This window comes from Ceratotherium simum, chromosome 33 (assembly GCF_057802395.1).
Source record: "Ceratotherium simum simum isolate JZ-2026a chromosome 33, ASM5780239v1, whole genome shotgun sequence".
Lineage (NCBI taxonomy): Eukaryota > Metazoa > Chordata > Mammalia > Perissodactyla > Rhinocerotidae > Ceratotherium > Ceratotherium simum.
Genome location: NC_141932.1, coordinates 17,630,369 through 17,655,784, shown reverse-complemented (window position 1 = coordinate 17,655,784; position 25,416 = coordinate 17,630,369). Strand labels below are relative to the sequence as shown.

Genomic DNA, 25,416 nt, shown 5'->3' with positions numbered 1-25,416 from the left:
TAGCTCGGGGTCAATCTTCCTCACCAAAAAACCCCCCGAAAAACTAGGTGTGGCTTACATCTACCTGCCTGGGGGACCCGAGCTCCACGTTGGTCTCAAGAGAGCCATAGCACATGTAAGCTATGTGATTTTTGTTTGTTTGCTGTTCTTTGTTCACAATCAAGAGAAAGGAGCTGTCTTGTTTTTAGTGTTGTATAGTTTATGTCCCAAAGTGCAGGGGCCTCTAACCTTAACTCTCCTCCATACTCAAGATTAGTTCCCTAGCCTTGTGTCTAGTTTCCCCAGCCTTTGTGGGGCTATTCAGTTTCAGCTCACACTTTTCACCATGAACTTGACTCCCCTGTTTAGTCTGGCCTCTGGGGATTTCCCTATTTTAGCCCTAAGCTCGACTAAGGTGATGGTTAATTTTATGTGTCAACTTGAGTTGGCCAAGGGGAGCCCAGATGAAACATTATTTCTGGGTGTGTCTGTGAGGGTGTTTCCAGATGAGGTTAACATTTGAATCAGTGAACTCAGTAAAGTAGTTGCCTTCCCTAATGTGGGTGGGTATCATCCAGCCCATTGAGGACCTGAATAGAACAAAAGGAGGAAGGAGGAATTTGCCCCTTTTCCTGCCTGCCTGCTTCAGTAGGGGCATCTCATCTTCTCTGGCCCTTAGACTGGAATTTAAACCATCAGCTCCCCTGGTTTTTACTTGGGGCTTGGTCTGAGTTACACCACCAGCTTTCCTGGGTCTCCAGTTTGTAGAGAGTAGATTATGGGAATTCTCAGCCTCCATAATGGCATGAACCAGTTTCTCATTTTGTGTATGTGTGTGTGTGTATTCTACTGATTTTGTTTCTCAGGAGAACCTTGACTAATACAGCTACATTTTAACACTTATAGGGGGATTATCACGTATTATCATTTCTCTGTTGGAAAAGATTCACAATGTTGTGCAGTGATCACCACTATTTAACCCTAGAACTCTTTCATCTGCTCAAAAAGAATCCCCCTACGCATTAGCAGTCACTCCTTATTCCCAACTCCACACTCCCACCCCCAGCCCCTGGAAACCACTAATCTACTTTCTGTCTCTATGGATTTGCCTATTCTGCACATTTCATATAAATGGAATCATAACACACGTAATCTCTTGTGTCTGGCTTCTTTCACTTGACGTAATGTCTTCAGGGTTCATCTGTGTTGTAGCATGAATCAGTACTTCATTCCTTCATATTGCTGAAAAATATGGCATTGTATGGATATACCACATTTTGTTTATCCATGCATCAGTTGATGGACATTGGGTTGTTTCCACTTTTGACTATTGTGAGAAATGCTGCTATGAATTCTTTTGTACAGGTTTTTTGTGTGGACGTAGGTTTTCAGTTCTCTTGGGAATGTTCTTAGCAGTGTAATTGCTGTGACATACGCCCAGTCTTTTTGGAGTGCAGTTTTGGTCATGTCAGTCTCTATGAGATGTTCATGCCCTGATGTTAGCAGTCTCCATCCTAGGAATGGAAACACTAAGACTTGGGCTCAATAACAAATGAACAAAGAGGGTCACTGCAGTGCACTTTGCAAGATGATGGGGGGAGATTGGCAGTGGGAGGAGAAGAGAGGAGTACTACTCTTAGGTCCAGGCAAGTGGGGCCTCTGCGCTGGGCCCTCTGCCTCAAGGGCCCCCACAGTGTAGTTTCTTCCTCAAAGTTTTTGAAATCCCCCTCCAGTGCCTGTGACTGGTTGCAGTCAGCAGTGCTGCCCAGGTGTGTGCCCCACCCATGCGTGCCTGGACCATGTGTGCCCCATTCCTGTTTCTCTATCTAGGGTTGTCTTTGTCTTCTACCCAATGTGTTTGGTTGACCAAATGCCCCAAGAAACTCAAGGATGATGCCGGGTGGTTTTCCCAAGGCCCTGTGGCCAGCACTAGCTCCAAGAGGGAAGCCTCTTGAGCAGATGTCTGAACAGATATCTCCTGATGGTGGGACAATATTTCTTTTGCAGGATCATGTTACTTTGGGCTGCCAGAATGGTGCTGACTCATTTATGGTGAGTAATTTACACTCACATAAGACACAAGATAAAGACTCAATTCACCGTACCTCCTTTGGGCCCGTGAATTTTGTAATACAGTTTTGTGTGTGTGTGTGTGAGGAAGATCAGCCCTGAGCTAACATCCATGCCAATCCTTCTCTTTTTGCTGAGGAAGACCGGCTCTGAGCTAACATCTATTGCCAATCCCCCTCCTTTTTTTCCCCCAAAGCCCCAGTAGATAGTTGTATGTCATAGTTGCACACCCTTGTAGTTGCTGTCTGTGGGATGCCACCTCAGCATGGCTGGAGAAGTGGTGTGTCGGTGCGCGCCCGGGATCCAAACCCAGGCCGCCAGTAGCGGAGCGTGCGCACTTAACCACTAAGCCAAGGGGCCGGCCCCTGTAATACAGTTTTAAATGAAAGTGTTTTTATTAACATTTCTGCTTTGTAGGTTTGTAATGTGTAGCATCTTGAGCCTTCATCTTTTCTGTTGTAATTTGATTCAAAATATGTTTTAAATATTAATACTGTTAACAACCATTTTATCAAGTAATAATTATGTATGAGGCATTGGGCTGTGTGTTTAATATACAATTAATCTCCATCCCTCAAGTCATACTACTTTTCTCCCTTTCTCCCTATTTTGATATTTTTAAATGAAGGCTTCAAGAGATTAACTAGGTTGCCTGAGGTCAGAAAGCTACTAAATGGCAGAGCTTGACTTAACCTCAGGTGTGCCCAACTGACTTCAGATCCTGTGAGATCCATCACCAGGCTGCACCATCTCCTCCATCTGCAGGGATTAAAATGGCACCAAATATATTTCCCTGATCATGAATTTATATGGTTCTGACTTTCAGAATCATGTTAATGTTTCATGTACTTAACAAAGGAATAAATTAAAAAACACAAGAAAAAACTTGAAAACAGAAATAAACCAAACTGTATTTCAAATGAATAGCATAATTACACTGAAAACAGGGGAACAAAAAGAAGTACTTAACAAACTTTGGATCATGGCATTTGGACTATATGTTTTCAGGTCAAAGACAAGAGGAACTCTAACTAAATATGAACTAATAGTGAGTAGATTTCCTTTTTCCCAGAGGTATAAGTTAGAAATTCTGAATCTACTTTCTTTGTATTCTCAAATTGAGCAAATAAGTAAATTTATCATTGCGAGACAATAGTTACCAATATGTAAATGAGGAAGGAGTGAATAAACCCTGTGGAAGTGGATTTGGATTGGAGGTGTCACTATAAACCCATGGCTTTTCCCTCTTTATTTTATTTTTAAACCAGCGAATAGCATGAATGTAGTCCCCCAATACAAATTATGCAGTCAAGTTTCTCACATTTGCAGAAATCACGGGGGTCAGCACATCAGGAGGGCAATGGATGAGACCCGCCCTGGGAGAACCACTCTCATTATCATGGTATTGGCTCTAACTCGTGGATTTAAAAAATATAGATAGGTAGGTACTTATAGAAGTAGATATAGAAGTGTGTGGACACACATGCACACAGATGCACACACATATGTGGTGTATATAAGCATGTATATCCACATGTTTGTTTCCTAGCTCTGGCCTCTTAATGGGCCTAGAACCAATGACCCCCAGTGGCAGTAAGCACAGCTAGCACGCAGATCTTGATTTATAAATACCACTCTACAATCAAAGTTATCATGGCTCATTAAAGAACTGGCTGATTTTAGAGCTGGGGCAGGGCAAGTACCAAATGATCCTGGAAAAAGTTTGCTGTGCCAGAAAGTAAGGAAGAGTCATGGACATGTAAAAAGATCCAGCTTGAAGAGACTTGCACTGGGCAAATCTGAGCAATTTGACAATAAAAATAAATAATTATCATAATATAAGATGAATGAAGAAGAAAAGAGAAAGGGAGGGAGGGAGGGAAGGAGAGAAGGCAGGAGGGAAGGAGGGAGGGAGGACTCTCCCTTCTAGCAGAATGCCAAGCCATAAATGTAGGAGGACTGATGTAATTTTAATATCACCATTTACAACCAGCCTGGTAATAATTGATTCCGGCAAGAATAATCAATGAATTATAAAACTATTGGTTGAAAGTTAGTGAGGAACAGGATGGATGCTACATAGCCCAAAATGTCTCTTCACTAAGTATTATTAGTTACAAAAGGAAATGTAGTAGGTATATCATGGAGAAATCTGGTGAACAGTACTTTAACCAAGAGGTTCACATTATCAATAATAGAACAGACCAACATTTTGGGCCTCCTCATATGATGTACTGAGAAGGACACAATGTCGCTTCAGTATTGTTACTGCCAAAAATACACAACCAAATGTAATCATGAGGAAACATCAGATAAGCCCAAACTGGGAGACAGTTTCCTGCTTCACAATTATCTGACTGCAGGGAGCATAATTGACTGAAGGCCCCAGCTGCTGTGCTCTACAATCCACCACTGTGTTTGCATGGAGGCCAGTCTTCCCACGATTGCTCCTAGTCAACACAACAGGGATGCTAAGGCAGGCCTATTCTTGGACGCCAGGACTCCTCTGTCCAATGACTTTTTTCAAGGACTCCGTGACAGCCCTGAAGAACTTTACTTAGAAGAAGCCTAGGGTGATTCACCAAATCTTTCTTCCAAATCACCTTCACTCAGAGTCAGACTTGCACCGTGACCTGATCGTTCTGCCAGCCCCCCAGAGCTCCCTGCCATTTTCTCTCACAGATCTTTCCCCTAATAAAATATTTGTTTGTTAAAGTCTTTCTTAGCGTCTTGGCATCCACTTCTTGGAGGACCAGACAAACCCAACACCCTAGAAACACCCCTCTTGGCTCATTCTGGTAACCTCTCTTTCCCTATGGTAGCCACTTATAATGGCATAGATTCATTTAGTCTGTTTTGTACTTTATGTAAATGGAGTCATACAATATGTACTATTTTGTGTCTGGCTTTATTCACTCAACATTATGTCCATGACATTCATCCATATTGTTGGGAGTGGATCACTTTGATTCACTTCCATTGGTAGATATTGTTGCAGTGTGTAAACATACATAATCTATTTATTCATTCTATTGTTGATGAGTATTGGGTAATTTTCAGTTGTTGGCTATCACAATTAGCCAAGATTAGAACTTGGTAAGAACAACCAACAATTAGTTCATTGTTCACAATGAACAACCTTAAACATTAATGTATGTATGATACTTAATGTATGATACATTTATTTGAGGAATATTTGTATGGGTGGAACCAAAGAGTTATAGAGTATACGTTCAACTTTAGTAGATATTTCCAAACAGCATTCCAAAGTGGTTATACCAATTTATACTCCCACTGGTGATATACAAGTGTTGGCATCTTTACCAACATTTGTTTTTTCGGTCTTTTAAATTTTAGCCTTTCTGATCAGAATGTACTGGTGTCTCATAACAATCTAATTTGAATTTCCTTTATGACTAATGGAGTTTAGTACCTTTTCATGATTATTGGCTACTTTGACATCCCCTTTTCTGAATTGTTTACTTAAGTCTTTTGGCCATGTTTGTGTTGCGGTGCCTGTCTTTTTTTTTTAATTGATTTGAAGACATATTTTGCATGAGTCTTTTGTTCCATACATGTTTTAAAAATCTCTCTCGCTTTTTGCCGTTTCATTCTATTAGTGGTGTGTTTTAACAGTGTTTCTTAACTTTCAAATAGTCAAATTTTTTCAATTTTTTCTCTCACAGTTTGTATTTTTTTGGTTGTGTTTAAGAAATTCTTCCTACTTCAAGGTAAAAAAACTGTTCTCTTATGTTTCTTTCCTAAAGCATCATTGTTTCAAATTTAAGTCTACAGTCCTGGAATTTGTATTTTTGTATCTTATGAGATAGCAATCCATATTTTTTCCCATATGGTTATCCAACTGACCAAGAAACATATATTAACAAGACCTCTTTACCCTCTTTGCTGCAGTGTTTTCTTTTTACACATCAAGTTATAATGTCTGTTTCCATATGGATTTTGATGTGTATTGTGTTCACTTGTCTATCCTTGAGGAAACACCAAATTATCTTGTATTGTAGATTTACAATAAGATTTAATATCTACTAATATAAGTCTTCCTTTTCATTGTTCTTTCAGATTATCCCAACTCTTCCCAGCTCTTTGCTTTTCCACATAATATTTATAAGTGTCTCATCAATTTCCGGGAAAAAATTGCTGATATATTTATTGGGGTTGGTGTGATACTATAGATCATTTGGGGGAGTACTGACATCTTTATAATATTGAACCTTTAAGCCATAAATATCACTATTTATTTTTAAGAATTTCTCTAGGAGAAAAATAAAAGTGGATCGCCATGTAATAAGATGTACTTAAGTAGACTCCAAAATATTTAAAGGACCTACATATGAATGACAAGTCTAGAAAGTTAGTTTTTTAAAAGTATAAATATATATTTTTGCATTAGGAGTTTCAAAAGCACAGAAATTAAGAAAAAATTTAGTAGTTTTATTATCTTATAATTAAAGATTTCTATTCAATGAAGGACACAATAGACAAAATTTAAAAACGTGCCCAATTCGGAAAGGATATTTGTAATTTCTAAAATGGACAAGGTATTAATAATCAGAATATGTAATGCAAATGAGGAAGAAAAAGATATCCACAATAGAAAATGGGGCAAAGGGTATAAGTAGACATATACAGATGAGGCTACTGAGCATTTGAAAAAATGATCAAACTTATTAGAAATCAGAGAAATGGGCCGGCCCTGTGGCTTGGTGGTTAAGTGTGCGCGCTGTGATGCTGGTGGCCCGGGTTCGGATCCCGGGTGCGCATCGAGGCACCACTTCTCCGTTCATCCTGAGGCCGAGTCCCACATACAGCAACTAGAAGGATGTGCAGCTACGACACACAACTATCCACTGGGGCTTTGGGGGGAAAATAAAATAAATAAAATCTTTAAAAAAAAAAAAAAAAAAAAAAAAAAAAAAAAAGAAATCAGAGAAATTCAGTTAAAACAAGATATTACTATGTATTTAATGCACTAAGAAAACTTAGGGTAATGAGTCAGCTGTTGTTAATGTGGACTGGTATCGCCATTCTGGAGATCAATCTGGCTAGTATTATTAATTTTTTTTTTTTTTCCGAGGAGGACTAGCCCTGAGCTAACATCCGATGCCAATCCTCCCCTTTTTTCTTGAGGAAGATTGGCCCTGGGCTAACATCCGTGCCCATCCTCCTCTACTTTATATGGGACGCCGCCACAGCATGGCTTAGCAAGCGGTGCGTTGGTGCGCCCCTGGGATCCAAACCTGCGAACCCCAGGCCGCCACAGCGGAGCGCGCGCACTTAACTGCTGTGCCACCGGGCCGGCCCCTAATATTATTAAATTTAAGTATTCACATATGCTATGAAATAATTTCACTCTTGGGTATGTATTCCAAAGAAATTCTCACAGAGGTCTATAAGAGGATAAGTATGAAGATGTTCATTTCATTGCTGTTGGCAATGGGAATGGGAAGAGTAAATAGGTAAAATGCTGTGGGTGCAGAAAATGGAGTCCTATGAAATAAATTAGATGGATGGATAAATCTTAAAAACATACTCCTGAATGGAGAAAATAAACATCAGAATGAATTTTATGACACAATATCATTTATATAAATTAAAAATATATGTACACAAATTGCACACATTTTGCACAAGAACACATCCAAAAAGAAATACATCAAACCAATTAGAATGATTGCTTATGGGGTAGAGAAGGGAGTGGAGGGTGCCATGGGGAAAATAAGGTGAAAAAATAAAATATTAAATTATGTTGTCATATTTTATCATACCATATACAAGATTTCAACTTGTAGTGGGAAGAAATTCTGTGTCTGCTCTGTGTGTCATGTTGAATTAAGCCAGGCGTAGTTCTTGGAGGATGATTTCCCAAAATAATTTGAAACATAAAAATATTAAAAAGTCACCAAAATCCTGTAATTATTGTTCCATTGACTTATAGTTTTCAGTGTTGCAGGAGCAATCAGCCAAATCTAAACTATGGCAAGTGCAGGGAAAATAATATGATTTTCCATTAATTCAATCACATGCCAAAATAAAGGAAGAGCACACTGTTGTAGAACTAACAACATTTAATAGTGATAACCAATAAATCAGATGTTTAGATCTTTTTTTTGTATCTGAAGTAAAAAAAAAATTAGTCTAAATAGACATCTTTAAGACAATTGAGAAATTTTTATCAGGGCTTGGGTATAAATTATTAAACAAATATTTTTACTTTTCTTAAGATTGATAATTGCATGGTATATTTAGGCCTTAAAAATGTTATCAGTAAGACATAGATGCTAATGTATTTACATGTGAAAGTATGTATCTGGAATTTGCTTTAACATATTCAAGGTAAAAATAAAAATTGAGAATGTGTTACAGGAAATAAGTGCAGGAGGAATAAAAAATAAATAGAAGGTATATAAATTGGAAAGGAAGACATAAAATTGTCATTATTTACAATTAACATGATTAAGTGTATAGAAAAATCTAAATGAACGTGGAGATAACATTTGAAATTGATAGGTGAGTTTGGCAAGTTTGCTGGATACAAGGTCCGGTACAATTTCATTAGGAGTGGTTAAAATCAGCATTCTCTTCTCAGTCCCAATATAAAAAGTGGAATTTCCATCATTTCTTCAACTATTAAGTTTATTATAGTTTTGTTCATTTGTTTTTTTCTAGAAATAGATCAATTTCATTTAAATTTACAAATATATTTTTATAAAGTTGTTCACAATAGCCTCATAATATTTAGTGATGTTCTTTTTTTATTTCTGGCCTTGATAATTTTCATATCTGTCTTTTTTCTTGCTCCTTCTTAGCAGACTTTTTATCAATTTTATTGTTTTATCCATATGGTGATCTTTTGGCCTCTCATGTGTGTGGGGAGGAGGGATCCACTTTATTTTGTTTTGTATTTCATTACTCTCCTCTTATTTTCTTCCATCTGTTTTCTTTGGTTTTGTTATTTGTTTAACCTCCTGAGATTGATGTTTTTTACATAGATTTTTTAGCTTCCCTTCTATTTTAATATATGCATTTAAGGCTCAACGTTTCCCTCCAGGTATGTGTTAAAACCTCCAGTCCCAATTATGAGTTGTCAACTTAAAAAGCAAATTCACCTGTTTTTTTACCCTCAAAATGAGTTTATTCAGGAACAGCCTGAAGAATTGCAATTGGGGATGTGTGTGCTACCGCTAAGCATAGGAAAATCTGGAGAACAAAAGAGGGGAGCTTGCTTTTATAGAGCAAAGGGGGAGTAGTGAGGGGCTGTTCTAAAAGAAAGTCTATTGGAGGAAAGTATCAGTTCACAGCAGCACCAGCTTCTTATTGGCTGGCAACGGCTTCTCATTGGCTGGGCTGTTGCCAGGTGGGGAGAGAAATCTTCCTTCAGTAGTGAAATAGTTGTACTTCCTGTTGGAGATGCAAGGGTAAGCTTCTTCCTGTTTGGAGTAATTGATGATGTATGATAGGGTGTGAGAGCTCACCCTACAGGCCTTCCTGACTCCAGTTTAGTAGAGGTTTCTCATATCTCACAGGGTTTGAATCTTTCTCTTTGTAGTTCTGTCAATTTTTCTTTATAATAACTGAAATTATTAGTTTCTGTTAACTTGAAACTTGTATCATTATGAAGTGTCCCTTCCTATGTCAAGTAATGATTTCTTTCCCTTAAAGTTTTCTTGGTCAAATATTAATATCACCAATTTTATAATTATAGGAATAATTTGAGGCCTAGGATGATGATATTTTTCTCTGGAAAGAATTTTCATTTGCTTCGGCAAGGGCCAGATGATGGTAACAAAATACATTCACCTGTATGCAATTTCAGGGATTGGGGTGATTGGACATTTGGCTTCAGTCCCTGCCAAAGAATGCCCAGTTCGCTTTTGCTCTTACTCTTTTCGTGAAGCTCTTTGGGGTTTAACAGAAAGCCTCTGTGGTAGACCAAGGATTTATGTCGCTTAGCCCCTCCGACATGTCTAAAGTGCTACCCAGCTTCTTAGCCTTTCGATGAACAGAATCTATACTCTTCTAAGGCCTACATACTAGGGTGGCAAGACGTGTGCCCGAGACCTTCTGAGGGATTCAAGGATTGAAAACCAGGAGCTCAAAGTAGTTGGGCACTTCCGCACACTGGGCGCGGCTTTCGGTTTTCCGCTCGGACTTTCGGGGAAGTGTAGTCCAGGAGGGCGGTACCATCGCCATTTTCCCCCGCTAGCATTCTGGGACATGTAGTCCAGACCTCCACGTAGTCTCCCATACTGCAGGTACCGTAAGGCCGAGCTGTAGACGTTTTTCCCCGCGGAATTCTGGGCAGTGTAGGTCTAAGAGCTCCGTGTAGTCACAGGCACTACAATACAAGGAGCTATGGTACCATACACTACCATACAAGGCGGTGCTGGGGAATTCTGGGAAATGTAGTCCAGGAGCCCTGCGTAGTCGCAGGCACTTCCGCCGCGGGAGGCCGACGTAACAGCCATCTTTTCCCTGATGATGGTGATTCAGGTCAGCTATTCACTACCCTTTCAGATTTCCTGGAAGCGCGCCCGAGGCCAACAGCTACTGGCTTTCCATTTGGGGAGAAAGAGGAGGAGCGGCTAAAAGCGGAGGTTTGAGGGTTGAGGGTCGAGGGTGGCGATTTGTGTTCTCCTGGGCGGGGCTTCCTTGCGTTTGGGACGTCCCGGGCATGGGGTGGGCTCGGGTGGTGCTTTGGCGGGTTTGAGGGTCTCCGGGACTGTCTGCACCCCTAACCCGGCCCCCCTACCCACGAGCTAGCCCTACCGCTTCATGCTGTGTCACACTGGGTGAGTCACTTTACGCCTCTGTGCTCTCGTTTGCTCTTCTCTAAAAGGAAAATAAAAGCAGTAGTTTCCTGATACAATGTTTTGAGAGAAAACGACATGGCACAAGTAAACGATTTAAAACTGCTTGGCGCGCGGACTGTTGCTATTAATACTACTCTGATTCCCCAGGAGTGCCCATTTCGCAGTGCGATTCTGTGAGCCCAGGAAGCTGAATTGTCTTTGACTCTCTACTTTTTTGGAAGGAGAGGGTTGCTTCTAGCTGGAGCCGGGAGATGTGATTTATCGGGGGTGGAAACACAATCCTGTTTATTTCACAGCCTCCTTTCCTTCCGCAGCCCCGACTCCACAGCAAGCACGGTACGGAGGAAGAGGCAGCAGAGCCGCACGTGAGTAGGACTTGGTATTCTTCTACAAGGTAGTCACATAGATTGGAGATGTGTAGGACAGGTACTCGGGCGTGGGTAAGGATTATAACTAAGCCGTAGTTGCTAAGTTCCATTCTACAAGCCTTATGCAAATGAGCACGTTTCCGTCACACCGTGGCTCTGTGACGTGGTGCTGCTCATTTCCCTGCTTTAAAGGTGAAGAACTGAGACGCAGGGAACATAACCTGTTTGCCCATGGCCACCCAGCTAGTAGGAGGCAGTGCTGGGGTTGAACCTACGCAGCCTGAGGTTCATTAATCTTTTTGGCATGTTCTCCTTGAGCAGAGGGAACTGGCTAGAATCATATCGTGAAAGGAGGTTGGGACTTGATTGTGGGAACCCTGAGGGCAAGGTTTAGGCTATTCTGTTAGTTTTTAACATAGTTTTCTCAACTGTTTCATTTATTTTATTTCAAATAATATTTATATTATAGAAGTAACAGAATCATTATGGGGAGTTCAGAAAATACAGAAATACATAAAGAAAATTTTTTGTGTGTGTGTGTGAGAGGAAGATCAGCCCTGAGCTAACATCTATTGCCAATCCTCCTCCTTTTTTTTTTCCCCCCAAAGCCCCAGTAGATAGTTGTATGTCATAGTTGCACATCCTTCTAGTTGCTGTATGTGGGACGCTGTCTCAGCATGGCCGGAGAAGCGGTGGGTCGGTGCGCGCCCGGGATCCGAACCCCGGGCCGCCAGTAGCGGAGCGCGTACACTTGACCGCTAGGCCACGGGGCCGGCCCTATAAAGAAAAATTTAAATCACCCACAACCTTAGGATGTAAAGATAACCACTGTTAACATTCTAGTGCCTTTTGTCTGGTGACTCCTTGTGTATATTTCTGTTGAGGCTGTTTCCTTTGGGACGCTGGTGCACTGCAGTGCTTCTCAAATGGTGGTCCGCAAAGCAGTGGCATTGGCGTCAGTTGGGTAGTCCTGATTTAGAATTTCTGCAGGTGGGACCCAGGAATCTGCATTCCAGCAGGATCCAGAGGTGATTCCTGTGCACAGAAAAATTCGAGATGCTCAGGAAAGGTTTTTGTCTGGAAACTGAGGCCTAGAAAATTGACCCTGTCGGCTGTGACAGATGAAACTAAGCTGGATACGCCAGAGCCCTACTCAGTCCAGTGATTTTTTTTCTGCACTAATTATTGTCAACTGACAGGTCTCCTTGCGAAATCCTGACATGAGCAGAAAGCAAGTACAGAGTCAAAATGGAGGGAATTAGAAGTCGTGAAGATATATTTCTCCCCGGCTTTGGGGAGTGGATTCATTACCAACCTGTGTACTAGAGGACTTCTGCCTGAAGTGGGAAGATTGACTAGTAGTTACTGTTAGTTAATATTAGAGATTTTTGCCATGGTCGTCATCATCAGAACTACTGTTATTACTGTGCCTATTTCCTAATTTCTTTAACTTTTTAGTTTTATAGAATTTCATACTTATAAGAAAGTTGCAGACATAGTATAAGGAATTCTCATATATTCTTTACCTGGATTCATCAGTTGTTTGTTTTGCCTGTTTGTTTTGTTGATGACCATCAGCCAGATGTGACCAGGAACATACCTGTTTTCAAGGAGTTCAGTTTGTTTCAGCTTGCCGCAGCAAGCAAGCCCACACACCATGGGGAATCATGGGGTGCTTTGGTACGAGGCAGTTAAGAGGGGCTGTTTCTAGGGTTTTGACTTATGTTAGCTGAATTGGGGCGAGTTTTAGGCAGTGAGGGTTGGTTCCAGATTGGACGCTGTCAAGAAGCATTAGCAATTTGATGACTGAACGTTGTAAGAATTTTTATCTAGTAGATGGGAGAACTAAAATGTGACTGGAATTGTCACTTTTAACAAGGCAGTCACTCATGTAGGCTGGGAGGGGCGGTTTCTTGGCTATTTTTGTCATTGTAGAATGTCTCTGTGTGACAGACTGTCTTGTCTTGTTCACTGTGATCACTGGGTGGCCTTCTTGATCAGTTGAAAACACCAAGTTCTAGCTGTTGCAGCTATTAGCTGTCAGGGCTATTTTTTTTCTTTCACAGCTTTATCATATGTATATATATATAATTTTTTTTTTGCTGAACCATTTGAGAGCAGCCTACAGACAGTGATCAAAATGAAATTAATTACATTGATACATCGATTTCCCTGCAGGTTACTGTTTTTCCTTTTGCAGTTAATACTTTGAGACTATGTGCTTATCTTACTCCTCACCAAACTTTCATTAATTTTTAGCATCCATCTATGATTTTCTGTTTTTCATTTTATATTTATTAGTTTGCGTTCTTCTGTATGGTTAGCTTTGTCCTCTCACCCATTTATTTTTATGTATTCCTTTATTTATAACAATGTATTTATAACTGAGAGTCCCATCTTTTTGATTTAGGTATGGACTGTCAAGCTGTTATTTGTTGTTGCAGAATTGTGGCTTTTACTGGTTTTCTTTACCTCCGTGATACTCATCAAAAGGGCACTTTCTGCTTTAAAAGAAACTTCACACATTTTTATACCTTTTATAGAAAGTTGTTCGTGTCCGTTTAGATATTGTTGAGGTAATAGATTATTAGGGAAACAACCAGAGATTTCTCAGAAGTTATAATAGACTGTCACATGACAGAGTAACAACCTGTGAACTCCACGTATTTTGCAATATTCTGTTGGTAGAAGTCACATTTATGAGGATAATTTCAAGCTATAGGATATCATCTGCTTTACTGTGGTTGCAAAGAAATGAGAAACGCTGACAGTGTTCTAAGAGCTTTTTACCTTACAACAGTCCCGTGAGGTTGATACCGATACTGTCCCCTCACTTGCAGATGACAGGATTGAGGTAAAGAGATGTTAATAATTTGCCCAAGATGACACTGCAGGTGAATAGCTTAGCCAGGATTTCAGCCCACGCCTCCTGACTCCAGAGCCTGCTCTTCCTTACATTGTCTCAACTTACTCCAGACCCAGGATAAGAATTACTATTGTGCAAGCTGCAGGCACACTGGTGATGGGGCCGCTGTGCGTGGTCCAGCAGGTTGTTCCCAGAACTACTGACGGGTGAGGGAGGGTGTCTGGTGTCCTTGCCAAGCTCTGCTTGTCAAGCCACATGCGACTGCAGCCACCCTGAGGAGCGGGCACCTTTGCTCGTTCACAACGAGCAGCCACGTGGGTTAGCGACATACTTGACTCGTTTCCATTGACTTCTTTCTCCTTTCCCAATCTGTCTTCCTAGGGCTCTGTGTTTGCCCAGAAGGAAAAAGAAAATGAACACGTTCAAGGTGAGTAGGGGTTGCCTTTCTTGCTGTTAAAAAACGCCATTTTATTTTTTTTCTGGGTTTTTCTTTTTTTTTTTATTGTGAAATTTTTGTTGTACATTATTGTTTATCAGTTACCATATAAGTGCATCCCTCCACCCCTTGTGCCCACCTCCCACCCCCCGGCCCCTGGTAACCACCAGACAGTTGTATCTGTCCGTGTGTTGGTTTATCTTCCACATATGAGTGAAATCATGCCCTGTTTGTCTTTCTCTTTCTGGCTTATTTCACTTAACATAATACCTTCCAGGTCCATCCATGTTGTTGCAAATGGGAGGATTTTGTCTTTTTTATGGCTGAGTAGTAGTCCATGGTATATATATACCACATCTTCTTTATCCAGTCATCAGTCGAGGGACACTTGGGTTGTTTCCATGTCTTGAAAAAATGCCATTTTAATACTCAGAGATGAGACACAAGTTTTTCTCTTTCAGGGAGAGTCAAGGCATTTGAGGATCTGTTGAGGGTGGCAGGTGCTTTTTTTAAAATCCCTTTTAAGTTTAATTGGTTTTGGTTTTAGTTTTTGTTTTATTTCATCATATTTTTATTTCACAAATAAAAGTAGGAAAATTAATAGAAATAAAAAGCATCTCTCACTTTATTACTTCCCTGCTTACAGATTAGCTGCTTTTATATTTCTGTAGTCTCTCTGTCATTGTATTCATAGCTATGTATTTGTATTCGTAACATAGATACAACTTTAAATTGTTTTTCACATTTAATACTATATAATATTCACTTGTAATTGCTAATCATGTTCCCATCAAATTTATGTACCTCTTTGTAAAACTATTCTCTATTCATATTCATAGACATTTAGTTAAGGATTTTTACTGTTTTAGGAACACTCCAGAGACAGTTCTCCTGATTTGACCTTTTTCTCAAAAAATCAATCCTGAAAAATATTGCCTTTTTTTGTCCATAACATACTAGGTATCCATAGTTGAAAAGGTATGTTTTATATGTGGTACTTGGGATGTCTTTGGTAGAATATTCAAACATGACATAGCATATCAGGACAAAACTGCTGCTTCACACAGAAAAAATATTGTTAGAAGTTTTCTCATTACAAGAGCTAGAGTCTCTCTTCCCTGTGACTGACTCATACCCTGTGTGTATTTTGTTTACTGGGTTTTTTCTTCATGTATTTTTATTTATTTATTTTTTTGTATGTGAGGAAGATTGGCCCTGAGCTAATGTCTGTTGCCAATCTTTGTCTTTTTGCTGAGGAAGACTGGCCCTGGGCTAACATTTGTACCAATCTTCCTCTATTTTGTACGTGGGTCGCCACCACAGCATGGCTTGACAAATGGTGTGTGGGTCCGTGCCCAGGATCTGAACCCTCAAACCCCGGGCCACCAGAGTGGAATACGAGAACTTAACCACTACGCCACTGAGCCAGCCCCCTTCGTGTTTTTTTTTTAAATCAGAGTATACATGACCTTTGTTTAAAAAAACCTAGTAGTACTAAATGACTTGTCACGGCATTTACTCCTCAGGGCAATTGTGTGAGGAGGTACTTGGTTTCATCTTCATTTTAAATATAAAGAAAAAGAGTTATGATAAATGAGGAACCTGCTGAAGTTCACACAGAAAACCAAGGATCTGGAGTCGGAGTATTGTATTCAAGTGAAAGACAGAGACAGGAGCAAAGAGAATGTTTTATTCAGAGACCTGACGTGCCCTCTTGGTTTATTTCCATGTATAATGCTACTCCTCACCTGGTTCCCACCTCAGTGGGGAGGCAGGTGCTATTAAACACTGCTGGGACTGAATGGGGTAAATGTTCCTGGGGCAATTGGCAATATTAATTAAAAAGTAGAACCTTTTTCCTTCAGGATGCAGCAGTTAGAATTCTAGGAGTTCACTTATGATAGTGCTCCCTGGGAGCACCAGGTTAATATACGAAGCTTGCTTTTCCATAGCAACACTTTTGGTGGCTGAGGACAATCAGTGTGTGGCATTGGCAGGATGGAAGAAGGGCTGGGAAGTCTACAAATTGCTCAGGAGCCAGAGCAGCCTCCCACTCATCGTCCCCACCTTCTTGGTGCTACCCGTCTTCTAGTGGATGCTGAGTGTAAGATTGAGGTTGTGTGTGTTTGTTGTAGGAGGCAGTGACCTTCAAGGACGTGGCTGTGGCCTTCACAGAGGAGGAGCTGGGGCTGCTGGACTCCACCCAGAGGCAGCTGTACCAAGATGTGATGCTGGAGAACTTCAGGAACCTGCTGTCAGTGGGTGAGGACAGCTTCCCTTGGGAGTGTCTTTGTGACTTCAGGGTTTAAGGCTTTGGGGCTGTTGAAATGTTCCCTAAGTTTGGGGACCAGACTTTCCCAATTCCTATGGGATACAAGAGAATGTTTCTGGTCTTTCTAAACGGGATGTTTAGGTCTTTTTCATACTGCCCGTATGACAGTATGCTGTTATACCTTGTCTATTCTTTTTAGGATTTCACTCTTGTACCATTAGTGAATTATAAAATCAATTTATTGAGTCCTATGAGCAATTTTTAGTGAAATAAAATAGGGTAGAAAATATCAGAGCTTCTTAGGAAGAATAGAACACATTGCAGCAATAACTCTGGCCCATTGCGTGAGTGGTGTGAGAGCCAATGGGAGCAGATTTAATGAAAATAGACATTGGTTAGAAATAGGCCATTCAACCTTTGTTTTAGTAATACATATTTCTATGTATGTGTCTGGGTCATGAAATAAATGCTGTTTCTTCAGTGGACCATGATTAAAAAAAGGTTTAAAAACACTGCTTTCAATATTCTGAATATGCAGTTGGAATTCAAATTTCTAATAAATTTTAGCTCTAGTGTGTTCATTTTAACTTGTGACTTTATCTGTTCTCAGGACATCAACCCTTCAAACGAGATATATCGCATATAGAAAGAGAAGCAAGGCTTTGGATGATGAAGACAGCAACCCAGATAGAGAGAAATTTAGGTAAGAACTGAGCAGTTGTGAGTTCTCGTAGTTAACTGTCCCTCTGTTTTGTTACTCACCACCCTTATGCTGTCACCTGGTCCAAATTGCCAAATCTCTCTCCTGGATTGTTGCAACAGTCTTTGTACTGTACGGTCTTTGTACTGGTTCCCACCCTTCTCCTCCTATGGTCTGTTCTTAAGTGGCAGCCGGAGTGACTCTGTAACTTGAAGTCAGATTATGTTAGTCCTCTGTTCAAAACTCTCATATAGCTTATTTCACTTAGAATAAAAACCACATAAAGTGGCTTCCAGAGTCTTCTGTGGTCTGCTCTTTATCTCCTGCTGCCTCTGAATACATCTCCTGTCCTCTCTCTTGCTCCATCTTTTCCACCTACGTCGTCCTCCCTGCTGTTTCTCAGATCTGCCAAGGATGCTTCTGCCTCAGAGCCCTGAGAGTTTCTTCCCTCTGCCTGGAATGCTCTCTCATCCATAACCCTTCAGGCCCCCTCTTTGCTTCTTTCAGGTCGTTCAGTTTAACATAATGAGACCTGTCTCCTCTGATCACCCTGTTGAGAATACAGTCGTCTCTTTACTCTCTGTGCCCTGCCTTATTTTGTATCAAGCATTGATTATCACCTCACGTATGTTTTTGTTCACCTGTTTATCACCTCTCCTCAGTGGAGTGTAATCTCCAGGAGTGGAGGGATTTTGAGTTAATGGATAGGGAAATCTGCCTTCCACACAAATAGCTAATAGGTGGTAAATAAATCCAAGTGAATAAGGGATATTGCAAAATATTTTTATCTTCAAATGAATTCCTAACCTAATTCTAATTTCTCAGGTGCCCATGATATGTGTGTGTGTGTGCATGTGTGTTTGCCTTTCTGTACAAGTTGACCCTCATCAACTCGTACAGAAACCTGTACAGAACCTGTAGCATTGCAAACCAAATTGAATAACATGCTTTTCTGTGACTTTCCTTGAGCCATTAGTAGCAGAGCATATTCATTTGAGGAGGAAATATTTTTTGAAGGAAGATTCTTATGTCCACTTCTTAGGCAGCTCACTGATATAAGGAAACAAATTCTATTTCCTTACCCCTTACATCAGGGAAGAAAAAGTCTCAGAAAATAGCCAGCTTGTGAGTTAGCCTTTCCCATAAAAGATTTGCCCAGCTATGTCCCCTTTGCTTCTTTTTTTTTTTTTAATTTTATTTATTTATTTTTCCCCCCAAAGCCCCAGTAGATAGTTGTATGTCATAGCTGCACGTCCTTCTAGTTGCTGTATGTGGGACACAGCCTCAGCATGGCCGGAGAAGCGGTGCGTCGGTGCACGCCTGGGATCCGAACCCGGGCCGCCAGCAGCAGAGCGCGCGCACGTAACCGCTAAGCCACGGGGCCGGCCCCCCTTTGCTTCTTCCAAAGGCCACATCCTTAAGAAAAATGGATCTTGCATCATTACTCGACAGATATGTTGTTTGTAGATTTGTATGTATGACTTCAGAACACATTTCATGTCATGACACCTTTAGTGCTTGTAATGATTCTCTGATAGTTTCTAGTCCATTTCTTATAAATATCTGCCACAAGCTGTGGAATTTATTTCTTAGCTCACTAATAAGCTGCATTCTTCACTTTGGAAATCATTCTTGTTAAAGGCCAATGTTTCTATATCCAAAAATTTTCCATACTGTTTTCAAAGAAGTAGCATTCTTCCCTAGCCTCTGAAGCTACTTGGGGAAAGAAAAATATTGGAAAGACAGTACAGAACCTTTAGAAGGGTCCAGAGCATAGATCTTTATGCCTTTTTTCACTCCAATTGATTCTTAACACCTTAGATTTTGTCCTCAGCATTAACCCCCTTGGTGTACTGCTGCCTCTGGTGCAGCCTTTCAACTTCTCAGCAAACTGTACTTTCCAGTCCTTTTCCTATTTCAGATACCTTACTTGTAAAAGCTCTTTTGCTTCTCTGACTTGGATCAAACTTAAACTGGGATTTAGGGTTATAGAGAATCCCAGAAATGAAACTGGGATTCATCTCTGCATGCATTTCTTGAGCACCTACTAACTGCCAGGCATTGTTAAAGCTGTGAGCACTACAAAATACTTGTCCTTATTGCTACTGTATTGTAGTGGGAAAGACATGTAGTTTCTGAATAATGATTGAAATAGTGTGTCAGATGGCAGTAATTTAGTTTTAAATAGGTTTCATTAATGCTAAGTGGTTGGGAGTTTAATAGACCACCTCTTGGTTCTGTAAGTATATAAACCAGAGAACTTCATATGTTGTGAAAAAGGTAGGCTGAACCATCCTGAGATTTCTTAAACTCTCATACTGTGACCCAAGTGTGAAATCTTGAATCTTTGAACAAGCTTTCACTTGTCCACATCTCTGAATTCTCTGTCCTTATAGGGGAGAACAATCAAAATGAGTTGAGGACTGTTCAAGACAGAGGATCACATGAAGAGCTTTCCTGCTGTCAAATTTGGCAACAAATTACAAATGACTTAACTCGATGTCAAGACTTGATGATAAGTAGTTCTAAGTTCCACAAACAGGGTGAGTCCCCCTGCAGGGTTGGGGCAGGACTATCTATTCAAATTTCTGACGATAAGGACTGTGTACTAAATCATAAAGTGGATGGTCCCAATGGTACTGGAAATCCAGAGTTTCCAATGTGGAAGAAAACTTCTTTGACTGAGTCACAGAATTATCAGAATAGATATCAGCAAATTTCCATGAAAAATAAACTCTGTCAGTCTAAACAGGATGTTATCACCATCAGTTGGATTTCACGTCACCTCGATCATCATGGAGTACACAAAAGTGAAAAATTTTATAGCCACAAGGATTTTGGAAAAGACAGCATGAAGAGTTCAACATTGGATCAAAATAGCATGATTCACACAGGACAAAATCCTTACCAGTGTAATGAATGTAAAAAAACCTTCAGTGATCTCTCCACTTTTGACCTTCACCAGCAATTACACTCAAAAGAGAAGTCTCATACATGTAGTGAGTGTGGAAAAGACTTCCGTTATAGCTCAGTTCTTCATATTCATCAGAGAGTTCACATGGGAGAGAAACACTATAAGTGTGATGAGTGTGCTAAGGAATTCAATGAGAGCTCACATCTGCAAACTCATCAGAAAGTCCACACTGTAGAGAAACCTTTCAAATGTGAGCAATGTGGGAAAGGCTTCAGTCGTAGATCAGCACTAACTGTTCATTGCAAAGTCCACACGGGAGAGAAACCTTATAATTGTGAGGAGTGTGGGAGGGCCTTCAGTCAGGCCTCTCATCTTCAGGACCATCAACGAGTCCACACTGGAGAGAAACCATTCAAATGTGATGCATGTGGTAAGAGCTTCAGTCGGAATTCACACCTTCAGTCCCATCAGAGAGTCCATACAGGAGAGAAACCGTACAAATGTGAGGAGTGTGGGAAGGGCTTTATTTGTAGCTCAAATCTATACATTCATCAGAGGGTCCACACAGGAGAAAAACCCTACAAGTGTGAGGAATGTGGTAAAGGCTTTAGTCGGCCTTCAAGTCTTCAGGCCCATCAGGGAGTCCACACTGGAGAGAAATCATATGTATGTAATGTGTGTGGTAAAGGCTTTACTCTGAGTTCAAATCTGCAAGCACATCAGCGAGTCCACACAGGAGAGAAACCATACAAATGTGATGAGTGTGGGAAGAGCTTCAGGAGGAACTCGCATTATCAAGTTCATCTGGTGGTCCACACAGGAGAGAAACCCTATAAATGTGAGGTATGTGGGAAGGGCTTTAGTCAGAGTTCATATCTTCAAATCCATCAAAAGGCCCACAGTGTAGAGAAACCTTATAAATGTGAGGAATGTGGGCAGGGTTTCAATCAGAGTTCACGACTTCAGATTCACCAGCTGATCCATACCGGAGAGAAACCATACAAGTGTGAAGAGTGTGGGAAGGGATTCAGTCGTAGAGCAGATCTTAAAATCCATTGTAGAATCCACACAGGAGAGAAGCCGTATAATTGTGAGGAGTGTGGGAAAGTATTCAGGCAGGCCTCAAATCTTCTGGCCCATCAGCGAGTCCACAGTGGAGAAAAACCATTCAAATGTGAAGAATGTGGGAAGAGCTTTGGTCGGAGTTCACACCTTCAAGCCCATCAAAAAGTCCACACTGGAGAAAAGCCATACAAATGTGAGGAGTGTGGGAAGGGCTTCAAGTGGAGCTTGAATCTTGACATGCATCAGAGAGTCCACACAGGCGAGAAGCCATATAAGTGTGGGGAGTGCGGTAAGCACTTCAGTCAGGCCTCAAGCCTTCAACTTCATCAGAGTGTCCACACTGGAGAGAAACCATACAAATGTGACATGTGTGGGAAAGTCTTCAGTCGGTCTTCACAGCTACAGTCTCATCAGAGAGTTCACACGGGAGAGAAACCTTACAAGTGTGAAATATGTGGTAAGAGCTTCAGTTGGAGATCAAATCTTACAATTCATCACAGAATCCATGCTGGTGAGAAATCCTATAAAAGTGATAGGGGTGGTAAGAACATCAGAGGCTCCACACAGGAAAGAAGTTCTATAAAATGATTTTTTAAAAAACTTGTGTCACGTGAGTTCTTCCAATCATCATGTTCAAAAGAAAAAATAATTTTTGTCATTAAAGTCATTGTTTCAGCCGTAGCTCAACATACCCCAGTAGTCAGGAGGCCACTCAGCTGAAAACTCTTGTAAGTGGTGCAGTAAGGGCTTCAGGTTGAACTTTGACCTTTATTAAGTATTACTCAGGGGAGAGGTCTTAGAAAATGAGTTTTATCAGGCCTTGTGCAGAAGTATGATGGGCGTGCCAAAATTAATACCTGTTAGAATGTAATCTCCATGATTGCAGAGACTTTTGTTCTGAATCTGCATAGTCTTAACATTGCCAAGTACTTGATAGGTGCTCAAATATTTGTTAAATTAATAAATGGGAAAAATGTATATTTGAAAATTGTGTTGAGATCACCTCCACAATTTCATAAAAATTTGTATTCAGAGCAGATAACCTAAATGTGGCCTTAATAAAATTAATTCAGGGAGACAAAGAGTTGAAATGTCAGAAAACCACTCAGTACTGCCATCTGTCATCTGTCTTAATTTGGCATTGCTCTGTTGTGATTAGCTCTTGGCCTCCCGTCAGCTTCTCATCAATTTAAGTCTTACCGTCTTGGACTTTGTCTAGTATTCTATTGATTTTATGCAGTATAAACTCAATTGTCTTTTGTGACAGTATAGACTGAAAAATGGATTGTTAATCTTGCAATAATAAGACTTTTTTTTAAAGAATGTCAAGGCAGGGGTTTAAGTATCAGAAAGAGTTACTAATGACCAACGTTTCTTAGTAAATGTTGACTTGATCATTGGTTTCTTATTCTCCACATTTCCATCCAGCTTTGATGTGATTATCTTCAAAGGATTTTAGCATTATTTTAATCAAAACTTCTTAGGTGGAGAGGCTTTGTCAAGTAGATGACTTTTGGCACGTTCTCTACCCCATTACTCCTTCTCCCCAGCCTGAGAAAGAAGGGAAAAAATTATTTGTTGGAATTTGATAATTTCATCAAATACGTTGATGATTGGGGCATGACTGACTTTCACGCTTTTTCCTACCAGTGGATTGAAAAATTGCTTTTCAAAGAGAAGTTGGTCAGTATATGTCAAAATATAGGTTGTGAATCCCTTTGATCTGGAAGTCATAGAATAGGAACTTATGATTAGGAGATTCAAATAGAAAAGCTGAGTAGCATATCAATGATGTTACTAAAATTTGGAAAGTGGCAATAAATATTCATCAATAGGAATTGAAGTACGTTTTGATATGCAACAAGAGATCCATTAAAATGATGGTTAAGACTTAATGGCATAAGAAGGTAACAGTTTGATGTAGTTCAGGAACATCACATATCTTAAACTTGTGTGTGTCTATGAGTGTGTTAAAAATGCATCCGATCATGTGTGAAGGGATATTCTGTTCACCTGTATATAAACAGTGTCAAGAAAGATTTTCAGGGATTTTTCCACATTTAACTTCCATATTTTTAATTTTTTATTGGCAATTAATTTTACAGTAAAATACTGTTATGGTGACATAGGTAGTAAAACTGTAAAATATAATTTGAAAAATTACTAAGAACATACTAATCCCTTATAGTAATTAATCCTATCCTGTGGCATATTAGGCCAAAATTAAGGAATAGAACTCTGGAAATGAATTTTAAAAAGAAAAACATTGCATGGTTCAAAGATTCAGATACGTTAGTGAGTGTAACTATATATTTGTAATTAATGCATTTGAAGTTTAGGCATAAATCCATGCGACCTAGAAGATTCTAGTGTAACATCAACAGTAGAAATTTATACATCCTAGTTCTTGCCAGACACCCCTACAGGATGAATGGATAGTCCAGAGTACTGGCTTGTCCTTTCAAGTGTTTGGTCTGATTGGGGAAGTAGCTGGGTCTTCCAGGCACTATGGCACAGACACCCTTGAGCTGTGGGAAAAAAGAATGATGAAAAAATTGTTTACAAAGGAATAGTGAATGGGCAAATCCTGATGATAGAGTGGATATACGTTAGTTTTGGAGGTAAAATTTAACAAAGATTCCCTAAGGAAAAGATGTGCATGGGGGTGGAACTGAGCATGATGGGAACAAGCTGTTGAGGAGGTTTGAATACTGTTTCCTACCTAGTCATTTTGCTGTTGTTAAATGCTTTTTTGGTGAAAAGGCTTTACTCAGCAAAGGGTATAAATAATATGAGAGGCAGGTTTCCAAAATTGATTTCTTAGACCATGCCTTCACATGCATGTAAAGTCCATGCTACTTCAAATTATGTTAGATAGAAATCCTGTACCTGCCATGTTTTGTTTTTAGTGGATATCAGGATGACCCACCAACTCTTAAGGTAATTTGTAATTTAGTGGGTTAAGTCAAGGGATGGCAAACTACCTCCTGTGGGCCAAATCTGGCCCACTGCCTTTAAAGCTTTATTGGAACATAGCAATGCCCGTTCATTTATGTATCATCTATGGCTGCTTTCTCATAGCAATGACAGAATTTAGTAGTTGTGACAAACACTATGGCCCACAAAACCTAAAATATTTACTTTCTGGCCCTTTACAGAAAAAGTCTGTTGACCCTTGTCTTAAAGCAAAAAGATTTGTCTCCCATAATTGAAAAGACCACCACAAGTAGAGCAGAACTTAGACCTGGTTCAGTCAGGATTCCAGAATGTTTTCCTTTTGATTCTCGTATCTACCCTTCTGGTTGACTTTGTTCTTTAGGTTGGTCCAAAGATGGTGATAGCACCTAGGGACTACCTGTTTCTTTCTTCACAGCCAGTGAAAGAGAGCTGCTCTTACATTTGCAATGTTGGGTAGTTTACTGCTCCCTCCCAGTGTTCATGGCTCCTCTGACCTTGACTCCCATTTAAAGATTAAACCTCTAGCTGTGTATCTAGTTCTGTTGGTCTCTGTAGGCCACTCACTTTCTTTTCTTTTCTATTTTAAAGACTTTATTTATTTTTTTCCCCTTAAAGCCCCAGTAGATAGCTGTATGTCACAGCTGCACATCCTTCTAGTTGCTGTATGTGGGACGTGGCCTCAGCATGGCTGGAGAAGCGGTGCGTCAGTGCGCACCCGGGATCTGAACCCGGGCCGCCAGCAGCAGAGCACGTGCACTTAACCGCTAAGCCACGGGGCCGGCCCTGTAGGCCACTCACTTTCAACTCCCACTTGACACCATAGAGTCAAACTGTTTTTGGCTTCTAGGGGATTTTCCTATCTTAGTTTTAAGCTTGGCTACATATTAACACTTTGGGAGACTTGTTATATATAATCAGCATTTCTTTGATTTTTTTAAAGAAAGGGGACCCAAGGTC

General features: G+C 40.3%; 1 protein-coding gene across 1 annotated transcript; it reads left to right on the top strand.

Moving 5' to 3' along the window:
- The first annotated feature begins 10,520 nt into the window (after nt 1–10,520).
- LOC147912866 (uncharacterized) lies at nt 10,521–25,116 on the top strand. The gene is made up of 6 exons (XM_087421616.1): nt 10,521–10,664; nt 11,195–11,245; nt 14,496–14,541; nt 16,686–16,812; nt 17,433–17,525; nt 19,919–25,116. The coding sequence occupies exons 3-6, from the start codon at nt 14,527–14,529 to the stop codon at nt 22,087–22,089; spliced, it is 2,406 nt and encodes an 801-aa protein (XP_087277742.1). The 5' UTR covers nt 10,521–10,664; nt 11,195–11,245; nt 14,496–14,526; the 3' UTR covers nt 22,090–25,116.
- The last annotated feature ends 300 nt before the right edge of the window (nt 25,117–25,416 follow it).